The sequence below is a fragment of the Canis lupus genome, chromosome 2, assembly GCF_048164855.1.
Source record: "Canis lupus baileyi chromosome 2, mCanLup2.hap1, whole genome shotgun sequence".
NCBI classification, from domain to species: domain Eukaryota; kingdom Metazoa; phylum Chordata; class Mammalia; order Carnivora; family Canidae; genus Canis; species Canis lupus.
This window is the reverse complement of record NC_132839.1, coordinates 31,888,935-31,908,998: the sequence shown is the minus strand read 5'-3', so window position 1 is coordinate 31,908,998 and position 20,064 is coordinate 31,888,935. Positions and strand designations below refer to the sequence as shown.

General features: G+C 33.8%; 1 protein-coding gene across 9 annotated transcripts in view; it reads left to right on the top strand.

Annotated features, from left to right (window-relative positions):
• The window catches only part of POLK (DNA polymerase kappa), a 66,169-nt gene that overhangs the window by 31,493 nt on the left and 14,612 nt on the right, over nt 1-20,064 (top strand). For 6 of the 9 annotated variants that reach the window (XM_072794812.1, XM_072794804.1, XM_072794816.1 and 3 more), the window contains exons 4-9: nt 6,563-6,715; nt 9,534-9,665; nt 12,817-12,970; nt 16,399-16,638; nt 17,956-18,080; nt 19,504-19,670. In XM_072794812.1, the coding sequence (XP_072650913.1) occupies nt 6,563-6,715; nt 9,534-9,665; nt 12,817-12,970; nt 16,399-16,638; nt 17,956-18,080; nt 19,504-19,670 (971 nt within the window). The remainder of the gene's footprint in view (nt 1-6,562; nt 6,716-9,533; nt 9,666-12,816; nt 12,971-16,398; nt 16,639-17,955; nt 18,081-19,503; nt 19,671-20,064) is intronic. The other 3 variants (XM_072794824.1, XM_072794818.1, XM_072794832.1) reach the window with 3 other exon arrangements.

The window sequence follows — 20,064 nt, the reverse complement described above, 5'->3', positions numbered from 1 at the left end:
TATTAATCTATGCCACAAAATTCTTCTCACGATAGAGTTCAGAAATGATGAATTTTATTTCTTCTTTATCAATCTATAATGTGTCATTTTCTTTCATATATGGTTTCCTAGAGCACAAGCTAAATTTTTATATTATGTGTTAAGTGGTTCTGCTATCATGACAAAAGATCACTTGCCTTTGTCTTTCAAATCCTCATTTTTAATGCTTCATAGTGTTGTACTCTATAGAGGTACCATAATTTATTTACATCATCCCACCAGGGTTTCAGTTTTTTGTTTTATATATAACCTTGTGATGATCATTTTTATCTATATATGTTTACACTCTTGTCCTGTTATTTTCATCAAAGACTAGTTTTACATTTTCAACACCAGAATGCTAGTTTCCTCACATACTTTAAAACTCTATCTTATTAATTTTATCGATCTTGTAGTTTTTGCTGGTAGTGTCCAAATATTGTTTCATGGTTATTTTAATTGCCTTATTTGATAATAACAGTGAAAGAATGTCTTCTTTTATATTAGCCATTATTATTTCATTCTTGTGGGAATTTCCTTTGTTATTCTGTTTGTATATAGGCTAAGTAGCTAGCACAAGAGACCCCAAAATACAGCGGTTCAAATCAGTTAAGAGTTTCTTTATCCCATAATAGTAAGTAGTCCCAACTGATTGGGTTGTTCTGCTCACAATCGTAATTTAGGGACCCTGGTTCTACATTGTGTTGTTCTATCATCTCCGAACTGTTATCCTTACCTGGATTGACCAAATGGGATTATCTTTAGTCTCTATTTCAGCCCCTAGAAAGGAAAAAAGAATGAAAAAAATCAAAGGCGAGTAATTTGCTACTCAGCAAGTGAAAGAGAGTTGTACATATTATGTCAGCTCACATTCTTTTGATGAGAATTTAGGTTTCATGACCACACGTAACTGTAGGAGAGGCTGTACAGAATATTTTCCAGCTGGGTGGCCATATGCCCATATAAAGATCTATTACTATGAAAGGAAGAGAGAATGGATTTGGGGGTTCAACTAGCTGTCCAAAGCAATGCCTTTTGCCTACTTTTCTAGAGGAGTTTGTATGTTTTTCTCTTGATGAATACATCTTATCATATATTAAGGATTCTTTACCTCTTCCATTTGTTTTAAATATTTGTTTTTTTCAGTATGTTTTTCTTTTAATTATGCAGGATTTTTTCCCCTATACATTTTTAAATGTTTATGTAATCAAACACAACAGTATTAAAAAACAATTTTTTTTTTTTTGGCTTTGGTATTGTGCATAGAAAGTTATTCCTTACAACCAAACCTGTAGGTTCTTTTAGTATTTTTGTAGTATTTATCTTTAGTCCATTTGGAATTTGTTGTTTTGGTGTTTTTTTGTTTTGTTTTTTAGGAAAGAAAGAGCAGAGAGGGGTGAGGGATAGAAGGGGAGAGAGAAAGAGAGAGAGAGAGAATTTTAAGTAGGTTCCATGTCCAGCATAGAGGCTGAGACAAGGTTTCAGTCTCATGACACTAAGATCATGACCTGAGCTGAAATCAAGACTCAGACGCTTAACCAACTGAGCCACCCAGGTGCCCCTGGAATTTGTTTTAATGTAAGGTCTTAATAAGTATGTTTTTCTTAAATAGTAAGTATTATGTTTTCCTTAAATAGTATTATTTTTTCTAAATGGTGATTCATTTTTCTAAACACCGTTTATTTAATCATGGGTCCTTTCTCTACCGAATTGAATGAGGCACTTCCATATACTAAATTCTCATTGTACTTGGATTTGTTTCTGGATTCTCTCTTCTATCCAATTGAATCTTTTTCTCTATCAGTACCATGTAATTTTAGTTATTCAATTGTAATAATATACTTTAATATTCTCCCTGACTATGTTTTAAAATTTTTTCTCATTCATTCTTTCAAATAACTTTGAGCATCATTTCATCAAATGAAAAAAATTCCATTTTGTCTGTAATAACATTGTTTATAAATTGATATTAACCCCTAGGCAGTTTATTTTCAGAACTTCTTTTTGGTAAGTTTTATTGATCTATACAAACATCTCATAAAATTTTAAAGATATAATAATACGTATGAGTCATGCGATAAAACAACTTTTTGCTGTTGACTCTTTTTAAACCTCATATCCTTAAATATGCTAATAATCTGAAGGATTAGAAAACACTTTATATTGTATAACACGCTTCATATTTTATAAAAGTTTTGACTTTTTGGGAGACTCTCTGACATCTTTTGCAAGGGGAGTGGCAGGAAATATGTTTTATGTTGATTGTTAAAATGTTTCATTTGTTGAGCTTCCTTTAAAAGAAATTGTACAAATGGGAGGGGATTAAGGAAATCCTAAGGAATCTAAAAGATCTGAGAGAAAGAGATTTTCATGGGAAATGCAATTCTATTTTAGAGTCATAAAATTTCCAGATAATAGATTTTATTATGTGTGCTATGATGGTAAGAATTATTACTGCTAGTAAAACTGTGGTAACTAACCTCTGTAGTCATGAACTCCCATAGTGTTTATTCAGAACCTCCGTGTTCTCTCTGTCCTACCCTCAGTAGACTTCTTAAAAGTACAGTCATTTTTGCAGCTGCCAAAACATCTTATAGAATAGGTTCATAAAATAAATAGATAAACATCTATGTTGTAAATGACAACTACAAGCAAATCAGTGCATTTTGGCCATTTTTAACAACTGATTTTATGAACTCAGGTTTACTGAACAATTTTAGGGTTATTATAAGTCAAGAAAATAAAAAACAATATTTCTTTTTTTTTTAAGATAACATTTGGGTTTTTTAAAGATTTTATTTATTTATTCATGGGAGACACAGAGAGAGAGAGAGAGAGGCAGAGACAGGCAGAGAGAGAAGCAGGCTCCATGCCAGGAGCCCGACGTGGGACTCGATCCCGGGACTCGGGGATCACGCCCTGGGTCGAAGGGGGACGCTCAACCACTGAGCCACCCAGGGATCCCCCAAACGCGGTGTTAAACCACTGAGCCATCTGGGCTGCCTGAAAAACAGTATTTCTGAAATAATCTCCTCAATGTAATCAAAAATGGAGAGTTTTTAAAAGTACATAAAACATAATACTGATACAAAACACACTATTATAGCTTGGTTTGAAGTTATTTCAATATTAAAGACATTTTAAGATCCATTTTAGGGAAGCATCATAAAATAATGGAAAGAGCATAGTCTTGGGAGTAACTTGGTTTACAGGTCTACTGCTAACATTTTCCAGCTGTTTGAATTAGGGCAGATTACTGCATCTTAACAAGGTTTAGTTTCCTCCTCTATAAAATAGGAATAATAATTATCATCTCAGAATTATTTTGACCATCAAATGAGTTCATATAAGAAGTACTTAGCATGTTACATAACACATTTGGTATACTCGGTGTCACTTTTATTTTCAAAATTATAGGTAATATCATTAAGCCCTTTTCATATCTCTGGATAGGAACATGACATGAGTATCTCTTAATTCTTTCAGCCTTTGGGGGTTGGTTCAGTTCCACTTTACAAATAAAATAAGAATGAAGGTTAACTTGCCCGTTATCATGTAACCAGTAAGTGGCAGAGCTGAGACCCAGAAGGAGCTCTCACTCTTCACCATGGTGGCACACTAGTTCTGAACTGTGGCAGAAGGGATAACATACATATTAGAGGCTCAGATCAGAACTTGAAAGTCATTTGGAAAGGAAAATGGAAAAAAAGGAAAGCATGAGTGAGGATTTCAGCAGAAGAAATTTGAAAAAAGCAGAGTGGTGTACATTTGGTAGATGCAGAGAAAAAACTGTTTCGACAAGGCTGACTAATGACTGTAGAGAAGGGAATGTGTGAGTCACTCAGTGGGGAGGTTTCCTCTTGGCAGCTGTACTTTTGCTTTAAGCACAGAAAAGATAATAGACTGCAGAAGAAACTGTCATAGAATTATTATTGTATGAGGCTAAGGAGAACTTTTTCCCATTTGGTTTGCTTTCTGTTTATGATCTTTTTCCTTTCAGTTTTTCTGGGTTAGGATCCTTCAAATGCTGCTCTCTTATTCTCTGTTGAACCCTATCTTACATGTATTTGTTGGATTAACAGATGGTAGTTTTTAATCCACCCTAGTTTTTATTAGTCTCCATGATTTGTTTACTATTTTTTTTTTCAATGGCAGGACGCTATTCTCTAATTTACAATTGAGGTACTGGAAGAAATACTTGTTTTAAATCTGAAGGATAGGGAGGTGCCTGGGTGTCTTAGCAGTTGAGCCTCTGCGGTTGAGTCTCTGTCTTAGAGGTTGAGCCTCTGCTCAGGGCATGATCCTGGAGTCCAGGGATCAAGTCCCACATCAGGCTTCCTGCATGGAGCCTGCTTCTCCCTCTGCCTGTGTCTCTGCCCCTCTGTGTGTGTCTCTCAGGAATAAAGAAATAAAATCTTTAAAAAATAATAATAAAATAAATCTGGATGATAGAATAATGTCAAAAAGTTCCATTTATTAGGTGTGGTGTCTCACTGCATGAGATCAGCGTTCTCCAAAAGTTTTCTACACATACGACTTTATCTTTTTTAAGCAGATATATGTGTGTGTGTGTGTGCGCGCACTAGATAAGCTATACATATATATGAGGAATCCCTGGGTGGCTTGGCGGTTTAGCGCCTGCCTTTGGCCCAGGGCGCAATCCTGGAGTCCCAGGATCAAGTCCCATGTCAGGCTCCCAGCATGGAGCCTGCTTCTCCCTCCTCCTGTGTCTCTGCCTCTCTCTCTCTATGTCTATCATAAATAAATAAATCTTGAAAAAAAAAAGATATATATGTATTAGATAAAATTTATTCCTTTTCTGCTATGAGTTTCTCCTCTTTCCGTCCGATAAGGAAAGAATTTAAAGTCAAATAAGGTCCTTCTCCGGGTGGAACTCCTAATTTAGTATCTGATACAGTAAATGCATAGTAAGAGCAGGAAAATAACTAAGGGAACATTAAATTCCATGACATAGAGGATAGATATATTTAAACTACAGAGAGATATCTGAGCTGACTCCTCAGGGCTTTAGGACAGACTGGGAAGGGCATTCTAGACAAAGAATGAAGAAAGCACAGAGCACCCCAGGTCATTCAGTGAGTTGCTGCCTAGACAGGAGCAGACCCTCTTGAGGCTCACTGTGGCTACTGGAAACAAATAGGATTCAAGGTGATTATTTCGAAAAGAGAAGTTCCAGGCTTCACCTGCAGCTAGTGGGAAGCTACTGTCACTATAATGCTAAGAAGGAAGGCCATGAAAAAGAATTTTGCAGAATGGAAGCAAGGTTGAAGTCCAACATGGAGAAAAAGCTGATTTATGCCCCTGTAACTTTCCACTTTTGAGAAAACCTGCTATAGGGATCTCTACATGATGGAAATTGTTTGTATTCCAGAGCTCACCATACTTGCCATAGGGATCTCTACATGATGGAAATTGTTTGTATTCCAGAGCTCACCATACTTGCTTATATCTGGCTATTTTCCCCTCAGTTTTTGATTGTTTTACTATGCAACTATCCATTGATCCTTTAGTAATAGATTACATCCTTAAACTTGTACCATGTGCCAGTCACTGTTCCATGTTCTTTCTGTATTCCAGCTTATTCAAAGTGATCATAGATCAAAATGATCACACAGCCAGTCACCCTTGGCTGCAGGGAAAGCTGGGAGACATATTTAGCTTCTTCAGCCTCTATAGTAGAGACCACAAAAAAGTAACACTTGAAAATGTGTATGCCTGTTACATAAACGCTTTTCTTACTGACCTACTTTGGTTATTTTTACCTCCTTTCGTTTCCCATTCTTCTTTCTTACCCAATTCTTTCTCACTAGAGAAATTTTAAAAATGCTTCAAAGATTAAGGTTCTTCACTGTTACATTTGACATATATATTGAAGTTTCATGAAAGAATAAATTATAGCTTAAATTTTCAGTTTTGATTTGTATTGACTAATGGTTACCAAATTTTAGCCTTATAAAAGCAGTTCTGCAGAGGGTATGTTTACATTATGGTTGGTACATTCACTTGTACAGTACTATTCAGCATAAACATAATATGCCAAAGAAGTATATAATCTTTCGTTGTACATTTCCTTTGTTGCTATTTTAAGACATTAATGTTATGAGTCAAATGAGAGTTGTTTATCTTACCTAAACTGAAGCTTTTATTTACAGTAAATTGGTCTCCAGATTTATAAAGCAGAAGAATCGTTTGATACAATCAGTTGGAGTAGTTCATCTATTCACTAAATATCTATTAAGTACCTATCATGTGATTGTAGTTATTGAGAGATTAAAGTGTTCATAGGGTATGATATTTGAGATTTAACTGCTCATCTTCATGAAAATAAAACCAGTTACCAGCCTTAATAAACAATAATCAAGTATATATAGTTAGGTAGGTGGATGAATGGGTGGAAGGATGGGTAGATGAAAGAGTAGATGGACAGAGACAGATACCTACTAAAAATGAGATATTAGTATTATGATTGGTAATGTTTCGATAGCGTGTTGACTCAAAATATGTTAACTTTTTAAAAATTAAGGTTGACAGATATGCAATGGAATTAGAACAGAGCCGGGATCTGAACAATACTATAGTGCACATTGACATGGATGCTTTCTATGCGGCTGTAGAAATGAGGGACAATCCAGAATTGAAGGATAAACCCATTGCTGTAGGATCAATGAGTATGTTGGTAAGTAGGTAAAAATCAAAGACAAAAAGGAAGTTTCATAACATATTCACGTAAGCCTTACTGGTTCATGAAGGGAGAAGCTTTTAGTAAATTCTACCATTTTGCTGGGAGTTTTTCTGCGTGCTTTATATGTGTTCAACATGTCTTGAGGTACAAATTTTTATTTCCATTTTACAAAGAGCAAACTCAACTTGGAGAGGTGTTTAAAAACTTCCCCAAAGTTACAAACCTAGTGAATGGTAATGGCATTATATCTTTCTGTTGCAAATTGTATTTTTCATAAGTAACTGTTCCAGTCAGAATTGGAGAAGAAAGAAAAGGAAATGTTACTCTAAAGCAGGTTTGCAAGCAATTTGTTAATAAATTTTATTGGAACATAATCACACCCATTTATTTGTTGTATTAAAAGAGCAGAGTTGAGTACCTGCAACAGAGACCATATGATCTACAAAGCTTAAAGTAATTACTATCTGGACCTTTACAGAAAAGGTTTCCCAACCTTAGTTCTAAGGTAATATGTTTCATTAAAATAGTACTTTAATTAGTTTTTCCATGACTTGGAACTTCTGAATACCACGTTGCCTCTTCCATATCACCACTCTAACCATAGAAGTTAAAGATGACCAGGATTGCTATATGTGGCTAAAAATAGCACCTGGAATACATAGATTTTGCTATTAAAAAACATATAAGAGAAACAAGGAGAGTTCTTCTGTTCTGAACTCCTTACAATGCTTAGATAGCTATAAACCTAATTCCTGGAGTTACTATTTGTATTATAAAACTATCATCTATTTGTTCATTATCTCTGCTTCCCTAAGTATACAGGCAACTAACAATCCAGGTTCTAAAACAATGTTTATTGAAAGAGACTACTCTCCTTTCCTACAAATCATCAGCTGATATTTTGAAAACATGTATTTAATTTTATTAAGAATATGTATCACCATATATTTATCTGAAATTATCTGTGTGCATATATATGTATATATATATATATTTAAAGCTAAATCCACTGCTAGATCTGCAAAATATTTTCCTTCCTATGAATTATATCCTCCTAAAAATTATTTCCAAATTCAAAATAATTATTTGCCATATTTAAACAAAGATTACCCCTTTTGTATGCTCAACTAACAGATTTCACTTCTAATGAGATTTGAGGTATAATTGCTTTTGTTCTATTAAACTCATAAAAGTGTATTTACAGATTAATGGTAGTGATGGTACATGTTTGATTATCCCAATCTATTACAGTTAGAATTCTTCTTTGGTTAATTTGATGGATCTTCATAATGTTCTAAGTTTGCACTCCTAGATAGAACACAGACCTGATAGCAATTATTTATTGCTGCCTAACAAACAGACTTTAAGTACTTAGTGGTTAACCATTTATTTGCTCATGATTCTATAATTTGGACAGAGTACAAAGGGGTAACTTTACTCTGCCTGGGATTGGCTACAATTACTTAGCTGGGCTGGAGGGTCCAAAATGGCTTTATTAACACAGTTTGGCCTTTCAGCCCACATGGTTGGAATGGCTTCCAGCCATTGAGCTTTCTCCTCTCCACACGGTACATCATCGTTTAGCAATTTAACTCAAGATCTTTACACAGTTGCTGGATCCCCCAAAAAGTAAAAGCTGAAGTTATAGACTTCATAATGCCTAGGCTTCAAGACTCACATAATGTCATTCCCTCAGAATCTTTTGGTCAAAACAAGTCACGGTGCAAATTACTTGGCATGAGGGATTAGAACCCACCCTTGGAGAAGAACTATAAAGTATTATGGCTGTGATTTACAATCTTCCATAAACCTAAAGGTTAAAGGAAGTTGTATCATAAGTTTTGTTCCAGATTTACCACAGATATAGCTTTCATATCCATTCCATTAGACTTATTTATATTTAAACCATGATTTATCTTTCTAGTGTTATCTGCATTTCTGTTTCAGAATACTGACCAAAGATTAACATAGCTTTGAGTAATATCAAGATTTTTTCAATGGCATTTGAAAACCATTAATGGCAAATTGATACTATTCTGAAGTAATCCCTTCAGCTGATAGATTCTGTTTTACATTTCTTTGAATTTTCACTTGAGATTTCAAAGATTTCATTTGTGATAAAATTTTTTGTAAATGGTACTGTGGTATCATCAACAGGATTTAAAAGTAATGGCCTCTTTTTTACTTTTAAAGTTTTAAAAAAATAAAAAAATAAAAAATAATTAAAGTTTTTTAGTTCCATCTCCTACTCAAAATGTTTTCACCAAAAGGGATATTCAAGTCTTAAGAAATAAAACATAATTTTAAAAGCTCTTTTAAGCTTTCATCACTTCATTTTTGGACATTTTATTTGGCTGACTATATATCAGAACCTTTGATTTTTGTTCTAAATGAAAAATTTCAAAACCCCAAATATAGCAAATTCCAAATCTATATTATTATACCATGCAATTACTTTCTATACTGTTACTTTCATGTAACATCATTCAGTATCATTCAAACTTTGATATGTACTATATTACAGGTATGCCTTAGAACCAATGAAGTTTAGCTATTGGAAATGTGAGATAACCTTTTTATTAGTCTTATTTATTACCTGGGATCACATAAATATAGAGAGAGCAGTGAGAGAGTCATGGTATCATAATACCATGATAGGATAAACTCAAAGCTTGATTTGAGACAGTGGCCTATAAAACAAATGTCCTTGACTTGAAAATGCACATCAGTAATGTGTTTTTTATGAATGCATTGATCAGTATGTCCATTTAGGTTTGTGTATTTTTTTCCCATGTGGTCCATTTTCTTTCAGTCTACCTCAAATTACTATGCAAGAAGGTTTGGTGTTCGTGCAGCCATGCCAGGATTTATTGCTAAAAGACTCTGCCCACAACTTATTATAGTGCCCCCAAACTTTGACAAATATCGAGCTGTGAGTACAGAGGTAAGTCTGATAAAGCACTCTTACTTACAGCCTTCCTGATTTCTTGTCACCTACAAAGTCAAGTCCAAATGGCCTTAGCGCCTCAGAATTCAGCCTTAGTTTATCCCTTTAAGTCCTACCTCCTACCACTTCTCCAGGTCATAATGGTGAAAACTGAGCTGAGTATTTATTTCCCAGATCTCTACTCTTCCACATATTTTTTCATCTCTTTAGAAACTCTAAATCTCCCTGACAAACTTTGAATTGCCTTAATTATAATTTATATTAACTTTAGCTGTTTTTTTCTTAATGTGCAATACATAAGTTTTTCTAGAATCATCTTTTATTTATAACTTAGGTTGTCATTAATTTCAGCCTCTTTTGTAACTAAAGTTTTTATCAAATGTTTTTAAGCAGTAATGAGATTCCTATATTTTAATTAACTGCTTTCCTTGCCTAACAGTCTAGTGAATATGCTTATGAGCATTTAATGTCCAGGAGACTGATAATCAAGGAAGAAATAAGAATAATCCTTTTTTTTTTAAGTTTTTATTTATTTATTCATTTTATTCACAGAGAAACAGGCAGAGACATAGGCAGAGGGAAAAGCAGGTTCCCCCAGGGGAACCTGATGTGGGGCTCTATCCTGGGACCTGGGATCATGACCTGAGCCAAAGGCAGATGCTCAACCACTGAGCCACCCAGGTGCCCCAAAAGGGAATAACCTTGCTTTGAAAAGAATCTTTGAAATATAAAGATTTGATTATTCAGTAAAATTACCTAAACTGTCATGTATGAAAAACTGCCATTTTCTCTATTTTTCATAACCGGATTATCATGCTAGTGCTAAGACTTAAATCATAAATTTAAATTTTAGAATACTACATCAAACACTCTCAGACTATGGTAGTAGAATGCATTGTGTTAAAGACTACTGTCCAGCAGCCCCGGTGGCACAGCGGTTTAGCGCCGCCTGCAGCCTAGGGCATGATCCTGGAGACCCAGGATCGAGTCCCACGTCAGGCTTCCTACATGGAGCCTGCTTCTCCCTCTGTGTCTCTGCCCCCCTCTCTCTCTCTCTCTCTCTCTCTCTCTCTCTGAATAAATAAATAAATCTTTTAAAAAAAAAAAAAAGACTACTGTCTGCATCGAAACTCTTAAAAAACCATAGCCTAGCACTTACTACCATTTGGTCATGTAAATGATCTTTAGATTCACTCACTCCTCTCATTTGTATTCCACCTCATATACGCTAGAAATGAAACCTCTCCAAACTGGAATAATACACCACCTCAAGTTTTTAAAAAATTCTTTTTTTCATTCTTTCAAAAACAGCCTGTGGCAGCAAGTGCTTTTTGCCTATCTCTGAAATGGTGGTGAACAAAGGGGAAGCCCATTCACATGCAGTTACTACTTGTCTCTTTTACAGTATTCCTAACTGAGAAAGAGATATAGTACTAACCACAAATATTACAGGGTTTCAATAAGTTTGAAAATCCTTCAAAGGCCTTGTAAGAAGGAATTTTTTTTTGAGTCCTACTTGAACTCCGTAAAACTTCTGACAATATGATAATGAGAGCTAAATTGTTTTTAGTTCTCTTCAGTCTAGTTACTTACATAAATTGGAGAAATCTTTCTCAAATTGGAGCAGAATCTAGTTAATCTGCAGATAGCAAATGGGTTATATGTGTAAACAAACTATAGCACAAACTCACTGTAAGTATATTAATGTATATATACACTGTTGTTTTAAAAGTTTAAGGAAAAGCCATTTTTATTTTATCCAAAAGAAGGGAACAGCTTTAACTTTTGGAAGCCTAAGTGCTTGAATTTTAGTGGAACATGTCTATTTTTGTTCTTTAAGCAGTATCCTATGAAAAGGAAGTTAGTGAGTACTCCATTTCTCTAGGGAGTACTTCTCATTCAGAATAATCTTAGTTGGCTGCCAACTGCAGACTTTCCAGAGTTTCATTTTCACTAGAAAGATTCCATTTGAGTACATTATAAAACTGGTTTCTTCCAGAAGAACAAAGCTAATTAAGGTACTCTCTGAGTAACGCTTGGCCACGTTTTATATCACCATTTTCTAAAATTACCTTTGACTCAGCTGTTCATAATTAAATTAAGCTAAAAAGCTTTATTTTATAAAACTTTGAAAAAAAGTTTTCTCATGATACAGCAGAGAGATTTTAAATACTAGACGAAAGTATAACATAATTCAACTAATATCTTTTTACAAGTATGTATTTATTATTTTGGCAACCATTTCCTCTACTTTCAGCTAATACTTCAGTGGGTAAAAAAAATCCATAGTTTCATGTAATCAAACTATCTTAGGTAAATGACATTTTTGGAATTCTATGGAAATTCTGATCTCACGTTTGTGTCAAGATGCAGCTCCAGACTTTTCCCCATTATTTAACAAATCCGCAGACTTCCACTGAAGATTTTGTTATCTTTTCCATTCCAAATTCTGGTAATTAAGCTTTGTTTTCTGAATGGATGTGTGCATTAGTGTATGTTTTGAGTGGAGTTTTATGTGTATATTATAATTAATTAAAATAGAACTACTTTCTAAAGCAACATAGTACCTTTATGTAAGATTATTCCTTTTTTAGGGGCACCTAAGTGGCTTAGTTGGTTAAGCACTGAACTCTTGATTTTGACTCAGGTCTTGATCTCAGGGTTATGAGTTCAAGCACCACATTGGGCTGTATGCTGGGTGTGGACCCTTCTTAAAAAAAAAAAAAAAAAAAAGATTATTCCCTTTTTAAAATAAACAAAAAAGGTGATGGGGAGTAAGATCCGATTGTTCCACTTCTACTTTTGACCAGTTACTTAAAATTATGTTACTTAACCATTTTTTCTGGGCTTATCAGAACGATGTCTGAGATTTATTTGAATCCTTTATTATATGTAGATAAAAGTGACTGGATAGGGATTATATCAGCTGAAGCTGTTTCATAGTCTTCTGCCCTCATGATCTATTTTAATGCAAAAAAGAATTTGGACAAACTGGTGCTAACAATTATTTATTTCCTAAATCCATGAGCTTTTGATTGCAGGATTTTTACTATCGTTGCAAAATAAGAATATTAATGTTTCTTATCAGCTGTTATATTACAGGTTTTGCTATGGCAACAAAAGTTAAACCATTTTTTTCCTTTTGAAGGTTAAGGAAATACTTGCTGATTATGATCCCAATTTTCTGGCCATGAGTCTTGATGAAGCCTACTTGAATATAACAAAGCACTTACAGGAAAGACAAAATTGGCCTGAGGACAAAAGGAAGTATTTCATCAAAACAGGGAACCCTCTAGAAAATGGTAAGCAACTTATTAGAATGCTCAAACTATAAAACAAATAAAAAGCCTTTTATATTAACCCAGTTAATTTATTATCCCGCATAGGTGGTATGGTAGGACTAGATATATCTTTGTTATGAAAAAGTATTAAAATGAAAGATTAGAAACTTAAAGTATACTGTGGAATTTCTACGTTAAATTTGTAACTTTTAAACCAAAGAGATTGGCTTAAATCACTTTTAAATCAAATGAGATTGTTAAATCACTAGAGTTTCAGAATGTGCAGAGCCTCTGAACAAAATAATTTCATATCAGTTCTTTTCTGAAGACCTAACTAAGAACGGGTTGGATCATGTTGAGTCTGAGGAGGTTATCTATGTAAGGTGGCCTTTTAGTGTAGTTGTTAAAAAAGAAATTAGATTTTTTAAAAATTAGCCTCAAACATATCAAAACATTGGGTGGGGTTTTTTCCCCCTCATTTTCAAAGTGGTCTACAATCTGGTAATACAGACCCTATTTTGATTCTTTTGTATACACTGAAATAAAAGTTTCATGACGCCAAGGTTTTTTTCAAATGGTCCCTTTGTTACTTACCCAAATTAATGTCAGGGAACATGGAGACATTCTACATAGGCTTTCAACCCTCTGTCAGGGGTATGATTATTTCAAATATCTTAGCTATCGTGCACCCCTGAGCAAAGTTCACCTGGATGAAATGGTAGAGGGTTTGCTCACAACTCACAACCCATGGCTGTATTTCATGTGCACAGCTCATTGATTCTTCAAGGAGGACAGCCAGTGGTGGGGAAACCTGTTTGTAACTTTCTGTGAGACAAATATGGTGGATCTTCTATGGCATAATATTCTATCGCTCATATTGTTTGGGGCTCACATCTTTGGAGGAAGTTTAGTGTGGACATCAAATCACAACCTCACTACCTTATTTAGAACTCCAGGAGCAGGTCTCTCTCTTTAATAGAAACATTAAACAATAAACAAGCATAATTCCTGGACACAGAGGCTTAGAGCAAAAGATTTGTTTTAGGAGGAGGAAGCACACAAAGCCTGATGTCACTTTGCTTTACATCTCAATTTTTTTCCTTACTCTTCACAAGAGAAGGTGAGGGAACCATTAAATGGTTATATCAGAGCATCTCCTTGAATACCTCCTATAACAGTTATGCTCACAATATGTAAAAAAAAAAAAAAAAAAATACATTGTGACTAAGGTAAATGTTTTTATTCTCTACAAATGTTCTTTTCATTTATTATACTGAATGCAAACTCACTTTGAAGATGTGAATTTTTAATTACTTACATATTTTACTCTTGCTGTATTTCATATTTTTAAGCCATTTAAGTACTTTTAACTTTTTGTCCTCTCTCATATATAAATCCCTGTGGGCTGAACTTTTTAGCATATCTGATTTCACATTATGGCATTGGAAGATGGAGCATGGCAGGAGATTGATATATCTTTCTCTGAAGTCCAAGACATTTTTCTAATGTTTGCCCCTTTTCTGAAAGGTGCAGTCTTTGGAAAAGTATTGCTACTTTGTCTACAAACAAATAAGTGATAATAATTATTATTTTATATTTATTCTGCCAAATAAATCTGAATGGTGAGTGGGAGGCAATGTAAGAAACTGAAATACCATACACTTTTAGCACTCAGCATCTGTGTATCCCATATAATTATGGGATGCTTTCATTTTAGTGTTTGGATGATAAGAAACCTTAGTTTTGTACTCTGATCACCTCATTATGGGAATTTTAAAGATTTTTTTTTTTTTTCAGAAAGCAAATAAGAAACTACTTTAGCTTTAGTTTTATAGCCAGGCCTATCATAGAAGTAGACAAATTGAATATTAGGTAACTGCACCATTCAGCAGGTGCTCTAACAAGGAAGGGATGTGACGGCAGCATGCTCTGTTTTCTACTCTAGCGTTCCATCAGTGACCCACCTAAGGGACTGTGATGGACTCAAAAGGTACAAAACGGGATAAGGAACTCTGCAGAAGGGGGTATGAATGTGACAGACAGATAGATACCTTACTTGGTTTGTAGTTTTCTGCAGCTCTCTTTACCTTGACTTTTACCCATTCAGATGGGGAGAAGGGGGTCAGATAGATACCATTTCAGCTGCGCCTTCCAAGATGGTCTGCATTTTAAAACTAGAATATGGAAAATAAAGTAATGAAGCACTTACATAACAAATAATGCTAAATTTGAAAATAAGGCTTATTTTGTGTATGGCCTGGGAATTCAGATTTGGAAAACATCTGTCTGTAACTTAATTCATGTTACATGCTTTAAAATGTGAAACTAATCTGGTGTTTGTCATATTATTTGTATTATCTTTAGAAAACCCTCCTTAAAAGACCTAGTTCATTTTTTAAGTAATATGCATTTATGTGTGTCTTGAAACTAGAAATTTAATTTTTGCCTCTGCATTTATCTTAATTTGGAAAACATTTATATGTAATAAAATTATGACATGAGATCAGAAAGCTCTGTTGTTAATCTTAATTTTTATAAATACATTTAAACTGCATTTCTCTTCCATTAAGCCCAGAAAGTAATCTTTAATGATTCATTCATGAGGACATTTTTAGTCTTGGCATAGATTTAAGTATATTTTACAGTCTAATTGTGAAAATGCAAATAAAATGAGGTAAAAACCGGATTAGTATTTTTATTTTACTTTTTAATAGTAATATTAGGTTGTAGTCTACTGATAATAGTAAAGAAATATGTTAATCTGATCGGACCTTAAGAATTTATATACTTAAAGAAGCATAACTTCCAGCAGAAAGAATTACTATTTATTTCAAATGAGCCCTCAGTAAAAGTGATAATTTATATATAAGCAAATCAAAATCAAAATCAGCATTTAAAAGAAGAAAAGTGAGAGTATTTTAACATCTGAATAGCTTCTTCCATGAATGAAGAAAATTTAAGGTTTTTTCTCTCTAAAAACAAAACTTGTCAGGCAATAATTACTCTTGATTGCTTAATGCCTTTTTCCTCATTCTAATATAATTTTAATTAAATTCTAATTTAATGGGTAAAGGAAAAAAAGCTTTTTTTTTTTTTTTTTTTTTTTTTTAAAGAACAGTTAATGTGAGTCTTGGCCTGATTCTATATTTCAGTTAATTTAGGTAAGAGACACAAATTTGTGATTTTTACATAGGATGTTTCCTCTTCAAATGTATACTTTGGAAATAGATAATATTCCTTTAAAGAAAACTCTAGAATCAGTATTTTCTTTGTTAAACAAAGAAATATAAATAACATTTCTGATCTTGGCTCTTAGAAATAAAACTTTTAACAAAAGAAACAAAATAAACTAGATTTGTTTTGTCTTTAGAAAGCATGTAGAGAAACCTCATTTATGAAGTATGTACTTCTTAAAATGAAGGTAATTACTGTTCCTGTTTGTAATTTAGATAAACCAAGAAAAGAAGTTAATAAACTGAGGGAGCATGAACGGTCCATCTCTCCACTACTTTTTGATGATAGTCCTCCTGATTTGCAGTCCCAAGGAAATCCTTTACAAGGGAACTCTGAGGAAGAGGATAATCCTCAAACACTCCAAAATTCGATTGTTTTTGGAACATCAGCTGAGGAAGTGGTAAAGGAAATTCGTTTCAGAATTGAGCAAAAAACAACACTGACTGCCAGTGCAGGTACTTAAAAGTGATTTGATGGCTGCCATAGTTAAGATTTTCAGACTAATCCAAGTATAATATTAATAGTTTCTCCTTATGAAGCATATAGTAAAGTTTTACTTATCCTTTTTGATTAAACTTCTGATGACTTTATTCAGAATACTGTGAACCTACAGGTAAATTGGAATTAAGCAGAAAAGCCTATGAGCCCAAAGAAAAGCACTATCATAAATCTCATGTAGCTATCCTTTTTAAAGCATGAAATATATTTTAATTGATTTAGGACATAATACTTTATTAGTTTTCCCTTTGAAGTGTTCAGCCCTGTCCAGGATTACAGGAGAGACCCCGGGTGACCACAAAGTAAGAGATAGAAGAAGTCCTAACTAGCAATCTAGAACCAGTTAGTGAAGGGAAAAAGAGTTTACAAATGTCAGTAACCCATGAAGGTATCATTGTGTCTTGGCATAGAAACTGACATTCTTCATGAGGACCCTAAATTATTATGATTAGGTTAATCCTTTTTTTCGGTACCAAAGAGTGAGAATAAGTAATACATTTTAGTAGGATGTGTATAAAAATGGAAATGAATCATTTAATGATTGTATTTGGGTTTTTTAAAAAAGATTATATTGATTTGACAGAGAGAGAAAACACAACCAGGCGGAGCAGTAAGCAGAGGGAAAGGGAGACGCAGGCTCTCCGCTCAGCTCTGTCCCAGGACCCTGGCATCGTGACCTGAGCCGAAGGCAGATGCTTAACCGACTGAACCAATTATCAATGAATTAAATTATCTTAATCATTGTGTCTCCTAGAAATTTTAAAACATCTTTCCGAAAAGTGCTAATTTGCTTTGTGAATAACATAAAAAGAGTACGTCTATTTTATCATTGTCTTAAATATAATGGAACCTAGAATCTTTGAATTTTTTTCTTTATGTGATAATCTATACAAAAGACCTTTTCAAAGAGTAAACATCCATCCTAAATTATATTCTGGGTATTTTCTATTAGTCAGCCCTGTATTGCTACTAAAGATAGTATGTAAACTAATAATATCACTTAAACTTAGAAATTATTCTTAGACTTCAAAAATAACATGGAGATTTAAATATTCTTCAGTCCTGCTACCACAATAACTATACAGTTCCTTTTCCTAAAATTATATTGAGCCCTGGGAAGATAGGTAGTTATCAGATGTTATTTTTAAATTACTATTTCACATCATTTCAAGCGTTTTGCATTCATTCACCTTTTCTTTTTCTGTATTGTAATATCATATTTTTAAATGATACCTGTCAACTTCTTTGAGTCATCAGAGTTCTCTTCTTTTAAGGCATTGCCCCAAATACAATGTTAGCAAAAGTATGCAGTGATAAGAATAAACCAAATGGACAATACCAAGTTCTCCCCAACAGACAAGCTGTGATGGACTTCATCAAGGACTTACCCATTAGAAAGGTGAGATTTTGTATAATATTGATATAAAATATAATTTTATTTATATTTAAACATAAACTATATAAGCATATATACATATACTGAAGAGATACTACTTAGAATGGTAGTAATAATTCTTTGCTGGAAAGTTTTGAAACAATAGGTAACAAGAAAGAAGTGTAATGGATGATTGAATTTGGATTTGAAGAAACCTTTCTATGAAACCCTAAAATTGAGGTTTAGGAAACTTGCTGCCAAAAAGTTTTAAGAAAGGAATAGTTGAAAGACTTTTAAGTGTACCTCTGCCAAGAAGAACAGAAATAAAAAGAATACTTGTGGGGATCCCTGGGTGGCTCAGTGGTTTAGCACCTGCCTTCCGCCCAGGACGTGATCTTGGAGTCCCGGGATCAAGTCTTGCATCGGACTCCTTACATGGAACGTGCTTCTCCCTCTGCCTGTGTCTCTGCCTCTCTCCTTCTCTCTCTGTGTCTCTCATGAATAAATAAATAGAATCTTTAAAAAAAAAAAAAAAAAAAAAAGAATACTTGTAAGACTCCTTTCAGCTATAACTTAATATACTGAGTTCTAAAGTCTACATTGCTATCAGATTAATAGGTTTGATAATTCAAAAAGATGATGTAGAAATTTAATTGATTTTGGCCAAAAAAAAAAAACCCAAAATACTTTACTATCTTTAAATGGTAAAACGAGGGGTTATAGAAAGGGTATGTTGTATTATTTTTTACAGCTTGTAGATTTTTTCTGCAAACATACGCTTTTTTAAAAACAATAATTGCACTACACTCTATTTAATGTTCTGGGGCTTGACTTTCTCATATCATGTATAGGAGTGAATTTAAATAAACAGTTTTCAGTGCTCAGAAGAAAAGCTATAACAGAGAATATAATGTATGATCACTAAATAGTTTAAAATATGTATGATATAGCTATAAAGCAATGTTTTCCAGTGTGTTTTTCAAGATATGAAATAGGTAAATCCATTAAATAAGGTTCTGGGTTCAAAGAACTTTGGAACATACCAGCCTTAGTGATTTTATATTTGAGAGCAAGCAGGCAGTGGGAGAGAGAAAAGCAGACTCGCTGCTGAGCACGGAGTCAGATCAAGGGCTGCATCCCAGGACCCTGGATCATGACCTGAGCTGAAAGCAGGTAGCTAACAGACTGAGCCACCCAGATGTCTCTTTAATGCTTTTTAAAACTATGTGAAATTTAAAATTTAAAATTTCCATGCAACACTAGTTTAGGAAATGTGCCCAGAAATAAAGTAGTTTTCCAGTATGACTTGTGAAGATGGTCACATTATTCCAATAACCTCTTATAACCCAATAACCTCTTATTGGTTATAAAAGGTATAATGATATTATATATCTGTTCTTGCCTTAATGTAAAACTGTATTAATGATAAATATTGACTCTTTTCTAGGTTTCTGGAATAGGAAAAGTTACAGAGAAAATGTTAAAGGCACTTGGAATTATTACTTGTACAGAACTCTACCAACAGAGGGCATTACTTTCTCTTCTTTTCTCTGAAACATCTTGGCATCATTTTCTTCATATTTCCCTGGGTCTAGGTTCAACACACCTGGCAAGGTATCTATATGTATAGTCATTCTGTTTTTTCTTTTCTTTTTTTTTTTTTCATTCTGTTTTTTCTTGATCATTTGGTGAAATAACAGTTTTAACCATTGACATGGAGGCTATGGGATAACATGTTTTTTGTTCGTTTTTAAAGATTTATTTATTTATTCCAGAGAGAGAAAGAGCAGGAGGGGCAGAGAGAGAGGGAGAGAGAATCCTCAAACAGACTTCCAGTGTGTGAGCCTAATGCAGGGCTTGATCCCAGGACCCCAAGATCATGACCTGAGCTGATACCAAGAGTCAGATGCTCAACTGACTATGCTACTCAGGAGCCCCTATAGAATAACATATATTAAAAAAAATTTTAGGCTAGTTCATTCTAGAATATAATTTTTGAATTAGAATC